At 35.5% G+C, this 19635-nt stretch overlaps 1 protein-coding gene across 4 annotated transcripts in view; it reads left to right on the plus strand.

Moving 5' to 3' along the window:
• Positions 1-19635, plus strand: part of CACNA2D3 (calcium voltage-gated channel auxiliary subunit alpha2delta 3) — a 463402-nt gene that overhangs the window by 199768 nt on the left and 243999 nt on the right. For 3 of the 4 annotated variants that reach the window (XR_012837017.1, XM_075761986.1, XM_075761987.1), the window contains exons 6-9: positions 1341-1472; positions 1883-1943; positions 2036-2186; positions 11508-11582. Coding sequence is in view for 3 of the 4 variants with exons in the window: in XM_075761986.1 (XP_075618101.1) it covers positions 1341-1472; positions 1883-1943; positions 2036-2186; positions 11508-11582 (419 nt within the window). In the remaining variant the exon portion in view is untranslated. The remainder of the gene's footprint in view (positions 1-1340; positions 1473-1882; positions 1944-2035; positions 2187-11507; positions 11583-19635) is intronic. The other variant, XM_075761988.1, reaches the window with a different exon arrangement.

The following is a 19635-nucleotide window of genomic DNA, read 5'->3' on the forward strand; positions in this document are numbered from 1 at the left end:
AATGGATTTTGCCAGCTAGGCAAAACTGAAGCAGAACTGTTGGACTAGTGACATTGGTTTGTTTGATATGTGTCTGGTTGGACAGATTTTAAATGTATATTTCATCTTCTAGAGAAACAAGTAACTATACTAGAGGTGTTTTAAAAACAACATCTGTTTTGTTGACCTTGTTTTTTCAGCAGTATACCTATGTAAACCTAAATATTTAGATGAAAGCAACATTCAAAGATTGGTAGCTGAGACATTTCCCTTCTTCTGCTGTTTTTCCTGATGAATGTACGGACAGATAACAATTCACCTTTTTTCCCACTCCATTAAAATCACATTCTAAGCAGTCTTCTGAAATCAGTCAGTGACTTTATTTTGCAAGCTAATGGAAGCATTATTTCAAATGCTTGAGCAAATGTTACTGTGTATTCATGTATGCACACATTTAGAAATTAAATAATCCATCTGTGATTTTAGTTCCGTTTTTTTCTTTCTATACTGCTGACTTCACATACAGATTGAATTGGGAATATAGTATATCTTAATTGTTTCTCATCTTTCAAAAATCACAGTTTGAATTTGAGTCACTTTATAAGATATGTTACTCTGTTTCTGATTTCCCACTATCTAATCAAATCTGCAGCTTAAAAACATACTTGGGCACCTTAGGTTTTTAGGAATTGATAGATGGGGCTGTTTTAAACAGAAATAGTTTCTTTTCAATGTTAAAGATTTGTATTTCTCTTTCTATAGGAATCAAAAATAATGAGTTAATTGTTGTGAAATCTGGGTCCAGTAGTTTCTAAATACAATTAGTGTTGTTTGTCGTGAGATTTTGGTTTTGTATGTATACCATAATTCATTCAAGTGTGAAATAAAAAGTATTTTACTTTCTGTTCCCACTCATAAACTTTCAGATAAGAATGGACTTACCAAGTTAAAGATTAAAAAAAAAAAATCTATAAAGTGTTGCCATGAGACATTCCATGCATTTAGGGAAAGTAAATTGAATAAATAATCTATTATTAGATTATTTGACATTTATTATTTAGACTCATTTATGTTCTCCAGAAAAAGTGGTATGGTAGTTCCAGATAGATAGTCTAATGAGCAATTTTAACTTATGTAAAAAATGTACCTGGTGTCTATTCTGTATTTTAACCATACTTTCATTATTTAAATGTATAATTTATTTTGAATCATTTAATTGACAAAGGAAATGAAAAGATGTTCTGCAGTAATTTGCAGTCACTAGATTTTTTGAGTACTGAATAAACTGAAGATTATAGAGTTCAAGGGATTCTATTTAGGGAAAATCACTTTTCTCTGTTTTTATTTTTCTTCTCCCCCAGATCCAGCCATTGTAAATGGAGTTTATTGGTCAGAATCTTTAAATAAGGTGTTTGTTGATAATTTTGATCGTGACCCTTCTCTCATCTGGCAGTACTTTGGAAGTGCAAAAGGATTTTTCAGACAATATCCAGGTAAGAAGAATACAAGTTCTTACCTAAGATACAAGAATGCTACAGCTACAAATTTCTACTGAGTATTGTCACAAACTGTGACTTTCAGAGATACTTGCAGGTTTGATTTTACTTGATCTAATTTTCACATAGAGACAGTAATATGATGAACATAGTAGGCTTGAAGAGGTTTTCACATTAAAGTAGCCTAGAAAGGAGTGAGGAAAAAAATATTGTTTCTGGTGGTTCTATTTTATTAATTTTTTTCCAGCATTTCCTACATTATAACACCATTGCCTGTTAGATTAAAGTATGAAACTCCATTAAGTGATACTTCACCCCTATACCACAGATACATTTTGAACAGGTACTGTAAGAATGTTGTAATTTGATCTTTTTATCTTTGTTTTTTTTTTTTTTTTTTAAAACAGGAATTAAATGGGAACCTGATGAGAATGGAGTCATTGCATTTGACTGCCGAAATAGAAAATGGTAGGCAACAGATGACTACCAGGGTTTAAGAAATTTCGAAGGTAGAAAAGTTCAGTATTTAAAAGAACAAGATGTTTTGTCTTTTGTCTTAGGTACATCCAGGCAGCAACTTCTCCAAAAGATGTAGTAATTTTAGTAGATGTCAGTGGCAGCATGAAAGGGCTTCGATTGACTATTGCAAAACAGACAGTTTCATCTATTTTGGATACCCTTGGAGATGATGACTTCTTCAATATCATTGCTGTGAGTCTCTCAGGATTTTTCTGGGTTTTTTTTTTTTTTTTTCTTCCATCATTTGTTGCTATCTATCACGTGTTACATCACACAATACACTTGAAAAATGTTGCAGGCAGGTGATGGATACCAGATGACATCTGAATCAACTGGACAGACTTTTCCAATGCAAACTTCTTCAGGTAACAGTGTTTTCAAACTGTTTTACCGGGAGTTGCAATCTGAAACCCCTTAAACAGGTTGTCTTGAGCTTGGGAATTGCAAAGAATAGTAATCTGTTTTGTAGTTTGCCTGAACTGTCTACGTTACCTTCATTTTAATTATGGGGGATGTCTTCCTCCTCCACACACACCTTCCCCCCCCCCCCCCCCCCCCAGCTTCTTTAGTACAGTGCAAATTGCAAAATGGTTAATATGTAAGAATTACTAGAACCAGATATTAGCTTTTGCTGAAGCTTGTATGGCATGATAAAAAGCCAACAGCTCCTCATTGTTCATGCTTTCCTGAGTATGAATCTGAAATGTATGTAGATATAAGTCGTGCAGAGGTATTACTGGTGCTTTCTAACAGTGATAAATTAGATCTTCAGTAGTTCCTGTTATTTGTGTATGGTAGTTAGTTTTCTATAGTTACAGGTACATATTTTAAATCCATGATAAGAGGATAGTTTTTCAGTATTTGAGAGTAAAGGGATAAATCATGTAGGTAAAGATGGCTTTAAAAAGTCCAAAACTGACATCAAAACTACGATTTGAGGGGGAGAGGGAAGAGGAATTGGTGGGTTTATAAATTCTCCTTTGCTGATATTCTTTTGCTAATACTTTATAAATATGCAGTTTTATCATATGCCTAAATACTAAAAATGTCTTTAAACTCTTAAATGTTAAGGAAGTATTTTTGCGTTATTTTGCTATAAGGGAAGTGTGATTTGTGTGCTAAAATAAATGATCCCAGTGACACCAGTGCAAATCATTGAGATTGTATGGAGAATGAAGTATATATGCCTGAAGCGTATGTACATTTACTGTATTTTTAACAGATAGTGAGCTGTTAGTTCAGCATATCTTTCATATTAGTCTTCCTGCATGATAATTGCATAATTAGCAGAAACTCATGTAGTAGAAAGACATAATTACATACCGTATCAAAAAAGGTTTACTGTCCTTCAAAAAAATTGTGATTAACTGTAATCTAAATAACTTTTGTAAGTTGAAAGAATGTTTCAACTAAGTAATTATTAAGATACTCAACCAGCCATTTTTCGGTGTATAATCTCTGTGTTTATCAGTAGTTGTGACAGTTACTGTGAATGATGTGGGACTAAAAAAAGAAGTGTTTGTAAGTGAAGGTTTTTACTTTGGGAAAACCAAAAGGCTCATCTATAACCAAAAAAAATGTAAAAATGTATGTAGCCAGAATCCAAAGTAATGATTTTGCTTAAGTAATACAGCAGAAATACTGTGTAAATACTTTAAAAAACCCCAAGTATAAAATAACTAAATGTAATTTTTTTCAATTTAAACTTTAGTTGAAAATTAACTGAGCTGTGTGTAAACCAGCGTGGAGTCACAGAATTCTTACGTAATTCATTGCCAACTAACCCAAACTTCTGATCACCGATTTGTGTGTTGAGAAAAGCAAAGAAACACCCAACTGAGCCTTTCCTCCCCCTTGCCCAGTGCAGCTTGTGTCCTCCAGCTCCCCTGTTGTCAGCAACCCTTACCTGTGCTGCCGCTTTCGGTCCCTCCCTTCTCCTGGGTGAGGCACTGGGTGGTGCAGGAGGTCGGTCGGAGTCCTGTGTAGATTTCTGTCAGCAGCTCCGTGCTTATTAATTTCTTACTGCTGCCCTTGGCTGCTTACTGGTTTTCCTCTGGTGCTCTTTGCTCTGTCCATCAGCGTGGGTCACCCATGGGCTGCAGTCCCTCAGGGGTGCCCCCACCTCAGCCTGGGTCGCCCATGGCCACAGTCCCTCAGGAATGTCCTTGCCCCTGTGTGGGCCACTTGCAGACCATGGTGTGCAGAAGCATACCCCTTTTAGCATGACACTTTCCTAGCTGTCTTTCCAAATGTTTCCAGGCCCTGAGGGCTTCTTTTGTACACATGCTACATGAAGATGCTGCAGCCTCCTCAGGCTTGCTGCTGTGGCAGTTTTGGCGCCTCACAGGTTGCTCAAACTGGTGTTGGTGCCAGCTGGAACCAGCTGTGACCAGCACAGGGCAGTTCATGGCCCTCTCCCACACATGTTCCACACTGCTGCCCTCTCCTTCTTACGCCTAGTATGTACTTTGGTTAGTACAAGAAATTCTTAATATTTAGAAAGATACGTAATTACTGTGGTAATTATAGCATTTGTCTGAGGTAATTTTTTTCATCTGAAGGTTCTTTCTTCTCTATAACCTCTTCTAGGATGAATATGTGTTGATTTGTTGAAATAAGTAGAAAAAGCAAGTGAGAATGCAATTTTATTCTTACCAGCTCAGCTGTTTAATTTCATTAAGACACTGATGGTTAGTTAGTGTGCAAATATGAACCTGAAATTGTTCACTGCATTGAAAGAGGTACCACAGAAACACAGGGGAAAACAAGGAGGCCATGACAGGACTGACAGAGTGCGTAAAGTGCTATCCTATCGCCTTGGAGGTATCTTGGAAGAAGAATTTTTAAGGAGTTGTTTTGGGCTAAGTGTCACAATATAATCTTTGCTGTGTCACAAGGTGCAAAAAAAAAAAAAAAAAGTACAGAAATCACAAAATTTGTTTGCTTGAAAATGTAACAAACTGGTAAGAGAGACCGGTGCTGGGGAGAAGGGAGTGGATGTTTTGATGAGGCCTACATAGGCAGGCTGGGGCTGGATTATGAACTACTTTTAAAATTTTGTGTGTTAAAGCAAGACATAGTGAGGCTACGCAGTAAAGCCAGGGTTACTGTGATCTAAGTGATCAGCAAAGTTTACTTCTGAAGCACTGCTCTGCATAAGTGCTAGCAGGGTAAATGATTTTTGTCAAGACTGGAGAGGATGTTTCAGTGATCAAAACATGAGATGACAAAGTCCATGCAAGAGGCTTTTTGGTGTGAAAGCCCTGAAAATCCCGTATAGCTTTTCTCTTTAGACAAATGTTTGAGTGAGATTATATCATACTCTTTATAATTTAGACATAGCCTGGTGATGTGAAAGCAGTTTCATTTGAAGGTAAGATACACATACGTCCATGTGAGAAATCCCCTTTGTAACATGGATCTGTGCATATATAGCAAGTCTCTATCTAGGACTGGCCAACTGTGCAGTGTGCAAAAATAGATCCACTGTGCCTTAACATTGAAGACTTACTCTTCACATAGCACACAGCTGATACTTGCTCACACCAACTGTTCTTCTGGAAGGACTGTCCAAATCGTTGCTCTATGAGGACTGCTGGACATCTGGAAGTCTGAGATGACCAAGTACCTCTTTCTCTTCCCAGACCAAAATTTGAGGTGGAATAAGAGCTTTATGTGGGAAATCTGGACAAGAAATGCACTTATTAGATGAAGCGAAAGTTTTGAGCCTGAGTGATTGTCAGGATAGCTTTGTTATGCACAGTGATTAATGGAACAAATACTTGCAACAGAAGACTTCTGTGAGGAACTGGGTCAGGGATTAGGAGTCAAATAGGTTAAGGAGTTCTTTCTCTCTCTTTCTCACAGGAGTGCAGAACCCTAAACCATGCCTCCATTTTGAGGCAAAAGAAGGAAATGCAAGCAAAATAGTGATGAAAAGATGCAAGAGAGGATTTAATAGATCAGCTCAGCCAGAATGAAGCAAGTGGAAGGGTTATGCCAGCAGCCGGGTAACTTTTGTGTTTCTTTCAGTAAGAAGGAAGAGCACTTTAAAGTTAGCTGAAAGAGAACATGAGGTTAGAGAAGTTGGGCTGGTGTAAGACAGGGGTCTGTTGACAGTGGAGCTCAGGGATGGAAAGGAATTGAGCATTGAGAAAATCAGTGTCTATGTCAGTGAAAGAAGAGGAAACAGAACTTAGCAGATGAAAAAGTGAAGTCTGAAAAGCATCGTGCAAAACTTTTGGTCATCAGCTCTGGTAGTCTTTTATTCTCCCTTTATAATATTTCACTATACAGAAAGTTTTAAAAGCTTTTCAATTTGCTTTTCAGGTTGCTGTTATAGATTTCAGTATTCCATACACAAAAAGATGTCTAGGATTCTCATTAGCTGTAATGGGAGTTATGGCCACTACATACTAAAATCATTAAAAACTCAATTAACACTTATAAATGTGCAATAGGATAGCAGAAAAAAACCCAACTTGGCCAAGAACAAAACCCAAAAGCCACTAGCAGTACATTAGCTGGGTTTTTCATAACCATTTGATTTTTCACTAAATACATTTTATATGTGTGTATATACATAGCAGGAAGCAGAATTCAGTGCAGGTCTTTCCAGAGAATAAACATAAAAGGATAATGTTAAAAATTGTTTTAGCTTTCATGGGTAGGTTGTTGCAAAATCTATCTGAAATTGATGGACTAGATGATTGAATTGCAAAAAATTGTTGAAATACAAGAGCGATTTTGTGCTGCCTATGTTAAAATTTAAGGTCAGTTCACTGGTGCATGAACAGAGATGCCTGCAACAACAATAGAAAAGGCATATTTTTCTGATTCACTTTGAAGTATAATTCCAAGTCATGCATTAAATTAACAATATTATCATAAAATGAGTACTAATTCTGCCGAATGCTGAAATTTTTTAAATGCTTTTATAAAAATGTAAACTCTACATTAAATTAACAAAATATTAACTGAGCCAAGAATGTTAAATTAATTTTAATACTTTAGTCACACCATTTTAGCAAAATTGATTAGAATAAAAGTATTTGTTAATTCAAAGCACAGTAATACAGTTCTCTCTTTTTAATTTGTAGAATTTTCCATTATAAATGGTTTCTGTGTAGCCTCTTCTTTGGAGTCCTTGTAGTCATACAGAATAGATTATGGATAAATTTACTTCTGAGCCTGCCTGAATAATCAGATTCTGTACAGCTAATGTAATGTGTGAGCAGGCTGATGAAGAGAAAGGCAGCCAGTTGCTAACCTCCATACGATTGCTGTAAGCAGTGGGCTGCACTTATGTGCAACTTGTTGCACATGGTGACACTAATGGAGCTTTGGAAATACCAATTTCTTTGGTTCCTTTTTTGGATTGGCTTCACTCTTGGATCTTAGGCAGGGCAGTACTGGATGTCTGAGTATGCCCAATACAGCCTGAACTCTTTTATCTCTGTATTGTTGCACAACAAAATGCGGCTTTGTTTCTGTGGACCTTGCTTCAGACAGCTTAAATATGACAAAGGTTAAATATGGAAAATGCTGTAGTAAATGTAACCTACTTACGTAGGTGTGCTAGACCCATATATCTCTCACATTTTCAGAATACGAACAGTATCTGATTATACAGTGTAAATCAGCAGCTGTCTAACTAGCTATATGGTTCCTCTTAGTGGAGATTTTAACCCACTCATTTTATGCCTATGTGCAAAGAAATAGTGACAAAATAATGTGAACTAATAAAACAGATAAATGCAACTAAGCACATAAAATAAAAATCAATGTCATCAAATGTTTAAATTACAAGAGATGAAAGTACACTGAGGTTTTAGAAGAGGAGCTCAGAAAGGAAGGTAATTGGTTTTTATCTCCTTCCTCCTTCAACAAAACACAGGCTATTCACAGCTATTGCACAGGTATTAGCTCTCTCAGCTACTGCATCACAGCTATCACAACTATAACATGCAAGGATGTCATATGTATAGGGGTGTGGAAATATAAGAAAAAAGTGTAATGCAAGACTCCTGAAAAGCTAAGCACAGCCTTTTACTGAGGTAAATTAACCTGAGATATATAGTGGGTATTGCTGTCAAAGTCAGCAGTTACTAATCAGCCTTTTGATCCAAGATCAGGAAGCTATTTCACTAAATACAAAATTTTAAATGTCATAGAAAAGCTCCAGAAATGAGTTCAAATTGCTGATAAGGTAGTGTGTGTGTGGGTGGGATCTTTTTCCCTTTTCCACTTTAAAGGTTTGGCACAGTTATAAGAAAGGCATCATCAATAACATTGGAAAACACCCTATGACAAGGACAAAGAAATAAAATATATGCTATGAAGTACCAGTTGGGTATTTTACTAGAAGCTGACAGTTGAGATATGCTAGTTTAAGCAGCAAACACTGCTTGAATGCTTTCACATGTTGCATCAGAATTCTACAGTTTTCATGGGCTTAGGGAGGCAGATGTTTTCAGTTTTGGTAATTTCTTTTGGAACTGAAATAGTTTTGTCCAGTGAATTTTTCAATCTCTTAATACCTGTGTTTTTTAAAAAGGAAAAGAAAGTGCATACAATTATCAAATAGTATATAAAATAAAATAGATCATAAAAATGCACCCTTGCAAGAAGTCAAACCATCAGAAGCTGCTCTACCTTTTTATATGACAGTTTTTCTTACTATGTTTTAATTTGTATCCATACAGTAGAGGAAGAACTACTAACAAACAGAAGACTTCCAAGTTATGGTTGTTATCCATAGAACACTGGTACATAAAATACTTATTTACACACCTTGGCATAATTCAGTTTCTTCTGCCATACATAGCAGATTACTTAAAATATTTTTAATAGTAATAATCTCAAGGTGAATTAGATGCCACAAATGCAAATAATGTCACAATTTGGGTTTCAGAAGGATGAATATCTATGTTTTCTTATGTTCGTAGTGACAATGAAAGTGCATTGTCCACTCACCGTCTATGTAATTGTGCTGTTTATGTGAGAATGAACACTTTTATTCATCCTTTTTTTTAAGTAGGTTGATTCTGTAAAATGGGGCTGCTAGGGGACTTAAAGCATGTCTGCTGTGACAGTGAGGACATCTTTTATACTATGCAACTGATTAACACTAAAGGCATAGTAGGAAGCTGGTGGGAATCTATCTGGGTTATTGTGCAGCTAGCAGACATGCAAGCTACATGTCTGTGGGAATAGTCTGATGATATGACTTACACAAAATAGTAGTTAAAATAACAGATATGTAGAAATATAGAGAAATAATATACAGAAATCTAATATAGACTGAAATTATGCTACTTAGATGCAAGGTCTGATGAAGTAGGCAGTAGTTTCATCTATTTGCTGGTGGTGATAGGCCTGAAAAAAAAAAAAAGGTACTCCTACAGCATTAGGAAATTTTGAGTTTGCTTGCACGCAGATGCTTGAAACTGAGACTATAATTGAGAGACAGGTAGACTTTAGTATTTTATTGGGTATTGGTCAATTACAGAACTGTGCTTGGTATCATATAAAGAAAAAGGTGTGTGTTAATATAGTTTCCAATGACAGCTACAGAAATCAAGCGAAGAACAGGCTTAATTGGAAAGTATATTGATTAAAGTACAATCTGAAAAAAACCCAAACTGTATGAAGACAGGAAGAAGCTTGGGATTAGGGGCTGGTATACCAGTGTCTGTTACAGATTTTCACTATTTTTTTTTTTTTTTTAAAGTAGAATGGAATATTGTCCTGACTTTGCCCTATAATAAGAGATGCTGCGTAGATTTGGCATTATTATTTTGCAATGACTGTCAGGAGATAAATTGGAAAGCAGTCTGAAGAGAGAAACTACAGGGAAAAGCACGTAATTTCTCAGATCAATAAACTGTTACTGAGATGCACTCGGGACAATCGAGTGACTCTAAAATGTTCTAGAAGTCTTTGCCTTGTTTTTCATATGACCTTTGGAGCAATAGACATGTCTGGAGGCTCTCATATATTGGAATAACATTGATGGGAGTAAATAATTAGGGAAGCGTGCACATGTGCCGCAGAAATTATGTGTAAATATCTTTCAAGCGTTTCTGTTTGTTTCTATATGCCAATCAATTACTATGTTGATGCTGATGTAAATAGTTTTTTTAACCAGCAATAGTAAGTGGAGTTACTCTGCATTTGTATTTTTTTATAGCTGAGGACTGAGTCTAGCACAATGCCTCAAGAATTAACTAGATGCAGTTCAATTTAAACACTTTTCCCTATGCAACAGTAATTATGTAATTATAAGTGTGATGAGTAGTGCAGTGTTAAAATGAATGATGATGGCAGGTGTCCAAAGTGGAACAGGTTGCAGGGTCTGTGGTTAGACATATGTGTAGAGAAAGGAGTGATGTTAAATTGAAGAGAGTAGAACAAATTCACAGCTACAAGGCAGACACAGTGAGAACTTGCAGTGACAGAGAACCTTGCCTGAGCAGCATTCTGTAATGAGTCATTGTAAAGCTTTTTTTAATCCCACTGAGGTGGAGGAAGTAAGGAGTAAATGCATATATTAATCTAATGAAATGTTTTTCCTGATTATTTTTGACTTGATTTAACATGTCGTGTTTCGTTGTTTACTATGGGTATTCTGATTCACTTAATGCCTATGAACTGGCGAAACTGCTTAAAGCCTACATGCAAAGGCTTTATAATTTCATCTGTGATAACCTCTAGAGTAGATTAACTTAAAACACTATATATACAACTAATGTAGGCTTTTTGAAGGTACTTCCGTATCAATTTGACCTGTGTTGAAAGGTTTAAAAGATTTAAGCAATCAAGTCCAATTTTCAATCAAGTGACTTAAGCATCCATGAGACTGCAAGATCTACTGACTGCAGATGAGACTGCGTTTCTTTTAATGCTTAAGATGGTTCTGAAAATAAGACTGGGCTATCTAACTTACTTAGACCTTGCAAGATAAGCAGATAATTCCTTAAAGATCTGTCACAGCTTCATGACTTAGTGTATAATAAGCTACTCTGTCTAACTGAACTTCTGACTATAGCCAGACATGTACAGGATTGATTCAGACTTTTTGGCATAGTTGTTCCATTGTTAACCTTCCAAAATGTTAGCCAGTGCCTCAAATATTTGTCAGGCCTCTTTTTTTTAATATGTAGCAAAGAATTGGGAGTTGTGACTGTGATGTATCAAACATGACCTTTTAATACTATCCAGATTTCAACTTGAAGGATATTTATGCCAGCTAGTGTATATAGTACCCATGAACTCCACCTGAGTGTTGGCATCCATTCAATTAAATGCTCCATTTTAAAAGTATAAACCTCTGAAACAGTAAGAATCATGAAAAGGAAAAAAAAACAAACACCACAGCCAGTTTTTAAAAATGAGCTAAATCCTTTTGTTCTTGCTTTATTTGCAAGTTTCACTGTAGTTCTAAATCATTAAATTGTATCTTTCAAAGCTTTTAATTAAATTTTTCATCATACTTTTTATTTCTCTCTCTAGTATAATGAAGAACTTCACTATGTAGAGCCGTGTCTGAATGGAACATTAGTTCAAGCAGACAGAGCCAACAAAGAGGTAAGGAATGAAAGTAACAAAACAGCAGAGATAGGATGCAGTGCATAACAATGTACTATAATGATCTTTTCCTAGTACAGTGCATGCCATTATTATAATTTATTAATTATTCTTATGCATTTCAAAGAAGTCTTATGTGACTCAATAGGAAAAAAAAAAGAAACTGCTAGTCAACTTGGTAGAATAAACTTAATGGAAAAATACAGAAATCACTGAAAGTATACTGTTAATAAAGTTTAGTAATTATTTTAAGTAAAATACTTCAGTTGCTTTAGATTGAACTATCATTCTGTTACCAAAAATTCCCGAGGGAGAGGTTGCATTCTTAAGTCAAACTAACGCTAAAGTTGAAATAAAATCTCAAACCAAATGAAAATGAGTGTAATATTATGTGAATAAAAAAAAATTAGCATTCAAAAAAATGTGTGTCAAAATAATTCATTCAAGAAAGTGCTGTAAAAGTTTTCAAATTAACTACATCCTGCTGGCATTTTTGAGAAAAAAAATTACAGTGATTTCAGTGAAAGTTTTATTTGAAGGGAGATTACAGTATGAATCTGCAGCTTAAAGTTTAGTTTATTGCTTGCCATCCAAATGCAGTTGCTCTGCGCAAGCATTACTCCATCACACTTCTTGGAAGGATAAGGTAAGATTGCTTATGCCATGTAAAATTATGAAATAAGATAGTTGAAAAGTCCTGTGTTTCTTGTAGAGAGAAAGGCCTGTTAAAATAAGCCACTTGTGTTATGGAACTACACTGCTAAAGCTTCCTCTCTTGTTAAAGTGACATCCACCTATACTGAGTCTTGCTTATGGCTGGAGAGGGCAGCAATCTTGCATCTTTTTTTAAATACTTCTCTCTTTTTTTACTGAAAACACATCAGAAGAGTTTCATCTCAGCACTGAATCATGCTTAACATTCAGTGTGGTAGTTCAAGACGTTACAGGAAGTAGAAAACATAGCTCTGAAAACACACTTCTAAGTGTGTCAATGTCAGGTCTTTTTATGCATACCAGGACAAAATGAATTTGATCTTGTCATGCTGAACTTCACCCCATTGTATTATTCACATGAGTTCTTTGCATTTTACCTACCTAGGTACCTACATTCTACAGGAATTATTCTTCATGACTGCTTCTTTTATATACCTGTTCTCCACTCTTGATTCTTAGATTATCTAAATATCATTTGGTTACTCTGTGGAATGGCACAAATTATTTCTTATCATTTAGCATTGAAGACCCTTATTTGTGAACTGTGATGCAGTTTTCTAAATGAGCACTTTATTGTGGGTCCATCTAATGACCCATATGAAAGCTGTGCAAGTTCTAGACTTAAAACTAAAGATTCAAATATATTGCCCAGATGTACTGTCTGGAATTAATCCTACTATTAACCTTTCCATCACTGTGACACTGATCAAAATGCAGATTGCTATACACCCATCTGTTACCTAATGTCAGATTTGTTATAATTTAATTGATGAAAAAGTTTTTATGCCACCCAGATGATGTTCAGATTTTATGAACAATGCTCAATTATTCAAAATAGCCAAGTATAATTTCATATTTTGTTCTTCAGAGTAAGCTTCAATATAATTTCTAATTAGCCTTATTATTATTATTATTCCTGGAACCACTTTGTGCTTTATTTTGCCTATAAATTGAAAAATACATCCAAGGTTTCAGAGAATAACTAAATATAATCTTTTTTCCAGTTATTCATATTAGTAAGCTAGTTATTGTTCTTTCCTGGAAAGGCCAGAACTAGAGAATAAACTTGAGATAGGTAGGATGTAATAGTTCCGTGTATTTTTATGTAATATGACATAGTCAATCCTAATTTGTTTCTTAACTTTTGTGAATTTATGTGTTCTTAATGTTTTTCTAGTTTGTATAATGAAGTTAACAGTTTATTTGCCTAAACACTGAAAGGCACAAAAGTGCCACTGTTCCAAGTATAGCTCGGAGTATAAAGTAAAGATTGTCAAGGAGACGGACAGCTGCTTAATCCTAAACAAGTAATACAGTTATGCTCCTGAATTCATAGTTACAAACAGCTTTCTGAATTGTCTGATATTGTTGTAAGATCTGATACTGTGTGATTTCAATATACTGACACAGCAAAATTACCTGGGGGCCTCATCAAAAACTCACTGAATTTCCTGGAAAAGTTTCTCTTGAATACATAGTCTTTTGCTCAGGTCCATAGAAAAAAGATGTCTTAAAGCGTTGCTATGCACATTCCAAAAATGGTCAAGAGCTATCAGAGCATTTAGCTGTGCTTTGGAACTCATCATAAGAATTCAATCATTTGGGCTGTTACTTTCATTTCTGTGAGTCTGAGAGATATACCAGGCTTCTCCTGTAGTTTTTTCTGTGTAATTACCAAGTGTCTGTTGTAGTATCAGACAAAAGTATCTGAAATTACACTTTCTCGACCAGTCTTACAAGGTAAATACTCCTTTGCATGTTCACTAGTAATGATAGCTTTCTTTTGTTTATTAAATGATAAAATAGAAACAAGAAAAATATAATGACAAACATTGCAATATGTGTTTTTTCAAACAGCCATTATCAACATATAACCATAAGTTTCCGTATTGGCAAAGTAGAGCAGGTGATTGACAGGCAATGTTTTAAAATATAGGCTATTGTTTCAGCTTGTATGTGTATACATATGCCTGATTTTTTTTTAACTTCAACGTAGGTCTGAAGATGTGACTATATATTCCTTCCAGAAATTTCTATTCTTTATCTTTTAATGTCAAGTATTATCCTCAAATGAATGGGAGCAAGGATGACCACATCCATTACTACTGCTATAAGCTTTATTAGCACCAAAATAAATACAAGCATTTTCAAATATGTTAGAACGTATTTTCTTTAGCTAGCAAATATCTATTCCCATATGCTAACTTGAAACAGAAATAATTAGAAATCGCTGTAATGGTATTTCAATTGCCATAGTTTTCCCTTATGTGGAAAGAGGAGATGTATGTTGCTGCTGATTTTTAACAGTTCACTCTACCACTCTTTTATATTGCTATACATACACCTGACCTTACTAAGGACAGGTACTTCTTAATGCAGCATTTGTTGCTGGAAGCATGCGTGAAACCAGTTTTACCTAGCTATTAATTTGTTGAATAAAGTTTAATTTCTACCATTTTGGCAGTATATTTATCTTTTTTTTTTTTTTTAAAACCATGATACATGAGTGCCAATATAAAAAATTCCCATTAAATTACCCTTAACCCCCCCCAAACCCCAACATACACAGATGCACACCCCAGTTCTTGTTAACTGCATCTTGCTATAGGTTTGTCTGACATCACATGTAGCAAATAAACACAGTTCTTAGAAGCAGAGATAAGAAATTACTTTGAGATGTCCAAATAAAAATTGCTTTCACAGGATCAGTACCCCAGTCTACATTTGTCTTGAAAGTATTTGTTGAAGAACTACTTTGCCATCTTTACAAAAGGCTCAGATGTTTTCAAACTGAATCTTTCTACTCTGAGGATATCACTTAAATATGCTGAATGTCTGTCTTTGAATTGAGTTTTCTTTAATCACTAACAAAACAAAGAAATAGAAAAAGAAAATTAGGCTATCCTTATCACTTGCACTTCATTTGTAGTAAGCTAAAGGGCAAACCAGCTTCTCAGAAGAATAAATAGTGTTAAATTATACTAACTTGGGGCAGATGGGCCACGGTTGGACTTGGGGAGAGATCAGATCCTCTTTTTTGGGAAGAGCTGAGTGTGGTGTTTGCTTCTGCTGAGAGGATTCCCTTCTGCCAGCACAGACCCTGCCCCGCTTGTCCTGACCTCTTGCACAGCTGCAGTAGCAGCCAGCCTGGCTTTCCAAGACGTAGGCATAAGTAAAATAGTTTGGTTTGCCACCCACAGCAGTTTGCTGCCTCAGGCACTTGGGCTACAGCCCGAGCCTATTCTGTTCCCGTGAGCAGCCTGTCTAGGTAAGACGAAACCTGGGAGCATCTTCAGGGAATGGAACATAAGGATTTTTTTTGGTAGGATACAGGAAACTGCTTCAGCCTTAGGTCTTATAGCAGCCTGGGAAATGAGTGCTTCTTAATGGTGTTGGTGCTGAATATTCAATAGGATTATGGGTAGCAAATGAACATGCTCTTTCACATTCAGGGATGGGTTGCAGAAATTCTTCTTCATAATGCACAGGGAATGTAACAGGCTTCCAAAGAACCAGACTTTCAGAAAATCCAATTAGTCTTGCGAAGAAAAAAAAAAGCTATCTGGTGTCTGGTTTACACATTTTCTCAGTGAAACAGTGTGACTCTTGCTCTCTCCACAACATCCCTTCTTTTTGTGGGAGGGAAACAGTATTGTAAACACAGTGTTAGTTCCACACATTAGCTCTAGACTTACTATTATTTTCTGGACCACAGTGTGGGAACTACTTACCTAAATGAAAAAAAAAAATCCACTCTCATTAAAGTATGAACAAGCATTTAAAGCATTGTAACCCTCTTATATCCACTCTGTGGTGTCACCACTCTCCCTTGAATAACGTGGCTGTTTTCTGTTCTAAGTCTCAGGAAAAATACAATAAAGCCCACATTGCCCCCATGCCATTTTTCTCGCTTTGTCTTTCAAGTAGAAACACAGGTCTGACATGAGAGTAAATCTGTACAAAGTGCATACGGAGCTAGGAAGATGCATTTCTCTTTGAATGACAACCCAGTTATTATTGATGAAGCTGCATTCCTCTGCAATGTGCAATCTGTATTCCAGTTGCATCTTTACTTAAATTATTACTTCCCTACCCCTGTAGGTAATATTTTAGGTGTCACTTCTCTCAGCCATTTTAAGAAGGGGTGACAAGTTAATTTTCTTGTTAATTTATATGATATAGGAGCCCAAGTTAGTTGAAGACTCTTGATCCTGCGTTGTTTTGTTACGTAAAGAGAGCAGTTAGGAAAAAAACCCCAAAACATAGCATGAGTACTTTTATCTTTCCAACTTTCAATGTAGCCAAATGCATGTTTTGAAGATCGGTACGGATTTCATAGTGATTGGCATAGTGAAGGTAGTGAAGGCAGGTGGGGTTTGGTTTGGTGGGGTGGTTTGTGTGTGTTTGTTATTGTTTTGGGTTTATTTGAACAAGCCTCATCATACCTGTCAGGGTTACTTGATCGAGATGACTCCTTGATTAAAGGACTAATAAATATCTGTATGGTGCATTAGAGATTTTAAAGGGCACCAAATAAGTTTAATTAAGTATTTAAACATTTAACATATTCATGAATTTTTGTTACAGGAAAGGAATGAAGGTTGGAGAAAACAGGTTTTCAGCTGTGAATCTCCAGCATGTTGATCAAGTAACATGCTTTTCTTTAAGTAAGAGTGAGGATACATTGAAAGAAGTGATGATTCTAAGCATTTAAGCTTGTTCCCTACCAACTTCAAAACCAGCAAACTAATTCAGTCTTGTATTGTAAATCTTCATCTAACTTTTTTTTTTACTGCTAGCAACAACCCAGAAGGAAGAGATGCTAGTATAATATGTTTAAAAATTTCCACAAGTTTTGATCAAGTTGGTTTTTATTCCTGCAAAATAGTTGGTTCTGTAAAAGTTTGTTACGTGTAACTTTCAGAACAGTGAGGATCTAATTGCACCTTGAATTTCTGTCAGAGACAACTTCAGAAAGCATGCTGCTTTTGAGAAACCTTATTCAGTCAAGTCTGGTTTATGTATTTATAAAAGACAAAATAACAACTTCAAATATGACAGTGTGATGTGAGTGGTGTAAATATATGTGCCACCAGTTTTACTAAAATACAAAGTAAGCATCCCAGTACTAGATTTCGTCCAACATATAGTGTTTCTGCTTTCATTTTTACAATAGGAGAATACAGTAACTTGTTTTAAGAATAATTCTAATTTCAGGTGATATGGCAGGCATCAAGTTGCATCCGCTTATTTCTACAATGTTTCATAGACTAGCATTTGTCATAAAATTTTTGTGTTGGCACATACCTGCATTGAATGTTCAGTTCAGATATGTGGAGATACATTCTCAGAATGTTGTAAGCTATCCCTAATTTGCAAAACTTGCTTCAAGTTATGTTTATCACAAAGATTAAATCTATAATTACATTGGGTAGCATAAATGAGGTTGAAATTAATCTGTGATCCTAAAGGTGGTTTAGTAATATAAAATATGTAATGTATATTTGAATTTTACCAGACTAATTTATAATTTGGCATTAGCATTAAACAGCTGCTACCTTGATGTGTATCAATTTGCTATACACAAATTTAAAAAAGAGTGGGAAATAGTTCAGACACTATTCTGTCACCGTCTGCACTTTCTCCACAAATTACAAACATGTGGAACTGCCTATTTTAATACTAGTTTTCTTGGGCCAAGAGGTTTTCATCTTTGAGAAACTCCATGTTACAATTTACCTACCCCAAAGGAATCGGATGACAATCTGATTTAATGTAACTCCAGATTTAAAGTAACAATATTACAATATACATTCCTCTTTTATATGTTGTTTTAATGTACTATATATGGGTTGAGGACATTTCTCTGTAAACGTTTCCAGATGAAATATATCATCTTCTAGATGCACAGATAGGCACAGTAACTCCAAACTAAATCAAGAACTTACCCTTGCATAAATTAGAATGACAGAAATAGACAGATGTAGTGTATAACTTCCAATGAGCTTTTATTTTTGTATGCAATTACCAGAAATTAAATAACCAGAAGACTGATTCAGCAATGAAGCTGAGTGAAATTGCCAGTAAGAAGTTGGTAAATAAAAATTTTGCATATTGAATTTTATTTAGGCAAATTACTTAGGTGTATATTTATCTATCCATCTCGTCAGACTCCAAAAAAGACGGTTGACTGCATTGCTTAGCTGTTAAAAACAACACAACAACAACAACAAAAGGCCCCAAACTGTAAAGTCTCACAGAAATCTTTTTTTTTTTTTTTTTTTAAAAACTGGCTAGCCATTATAGACCCCCAAAACTTCCAGCTAGCCCCAGACCACTGAAATTTGGTCTAAAGTTTTCTATTGCAGCCCCACGCAACTAATTTACTTATCAAGAATTTGGTTAAAATCTGAGTATATTGAATCTCGAGATATTTGTTCAGCATTGTTTTCAGGATTGCTTTCCTGAAGAAAATCTAGTCTACCAACACAACATTCTGAGGAACACAAGTGGTTGGGTGATCATCACCAGCAAGCAAACCTGTAATTGCCCTGGCAATGGATTTTAAATGTGAAGATACTTAAATGCATTTTACAGATGTGAATGCACATTTATCAACTGTTAGTACATGTGGGCAAACTTCCCCATGACACATCAGTAAACATCACTCTCCCACTGCACACTAATGCCTCCTGATTGGTTTCTTTTTTTTTTTTTTTTATGAACTGGTTTATATGCTGATGTAGGTCATCTTCACAAATCTGATAAATCTTTGCCAAGTATGTCTCAGGAATATTTGAGTTACAGCATGCATGGATGAGTATGGGAACTAGTACTAGAAGTAGCAAAGACTTGCACTAAAACTGACAGAGAACTCTGGAGGAATGCTGAATCCATTAACAATGCTTTTCTCTAGGAAGCTCACTCTCTTCAGACAATTAATATCAAATATCATAGTTTTCCAGTGTAACTGCATAAACTCTGCTGCATATATCACTTGTGAACTGTTACTTCCCTCTTTGGAATCAGTGGAAAATGCTTTATTCATGTATACTTATACTTGAACCCATGGTCCTGTAACCCCACCTAATTTGGGTATTCCTGCTCGTCACAAATGGTATCTTATTTTGCTAATCACAAGTAAGCTATAATAAAATGTAAGTAGGAAGATAGGAGATTGGGACTTGATGTGGTCAGAAGTTTACAACAGTAAACTCGCTAACAGTGTACTTCCATCTTGTCAGTGGTAGAGAAATACAATATAAAGGCAAACAGGTTTTTACATCTTCCAGAAAAGGGGTCTGCTATAAGCCATAGCAAGTTGAACTTATTGGGTGAT

This window comes from Balearica regulorum, chromosome 10 (assembly GCF_011004875.1).
Source record: "Balearica regulorum gibbericeps isolate bBalReg1 chromosome 10, bBalReg1.pri, whole genome shotgun sequence".
NCBI lineage: Eukaryota > Metazoa > Chordata > Aves > Gruiformes > Gruidae > Balearica > Balearica regulorum.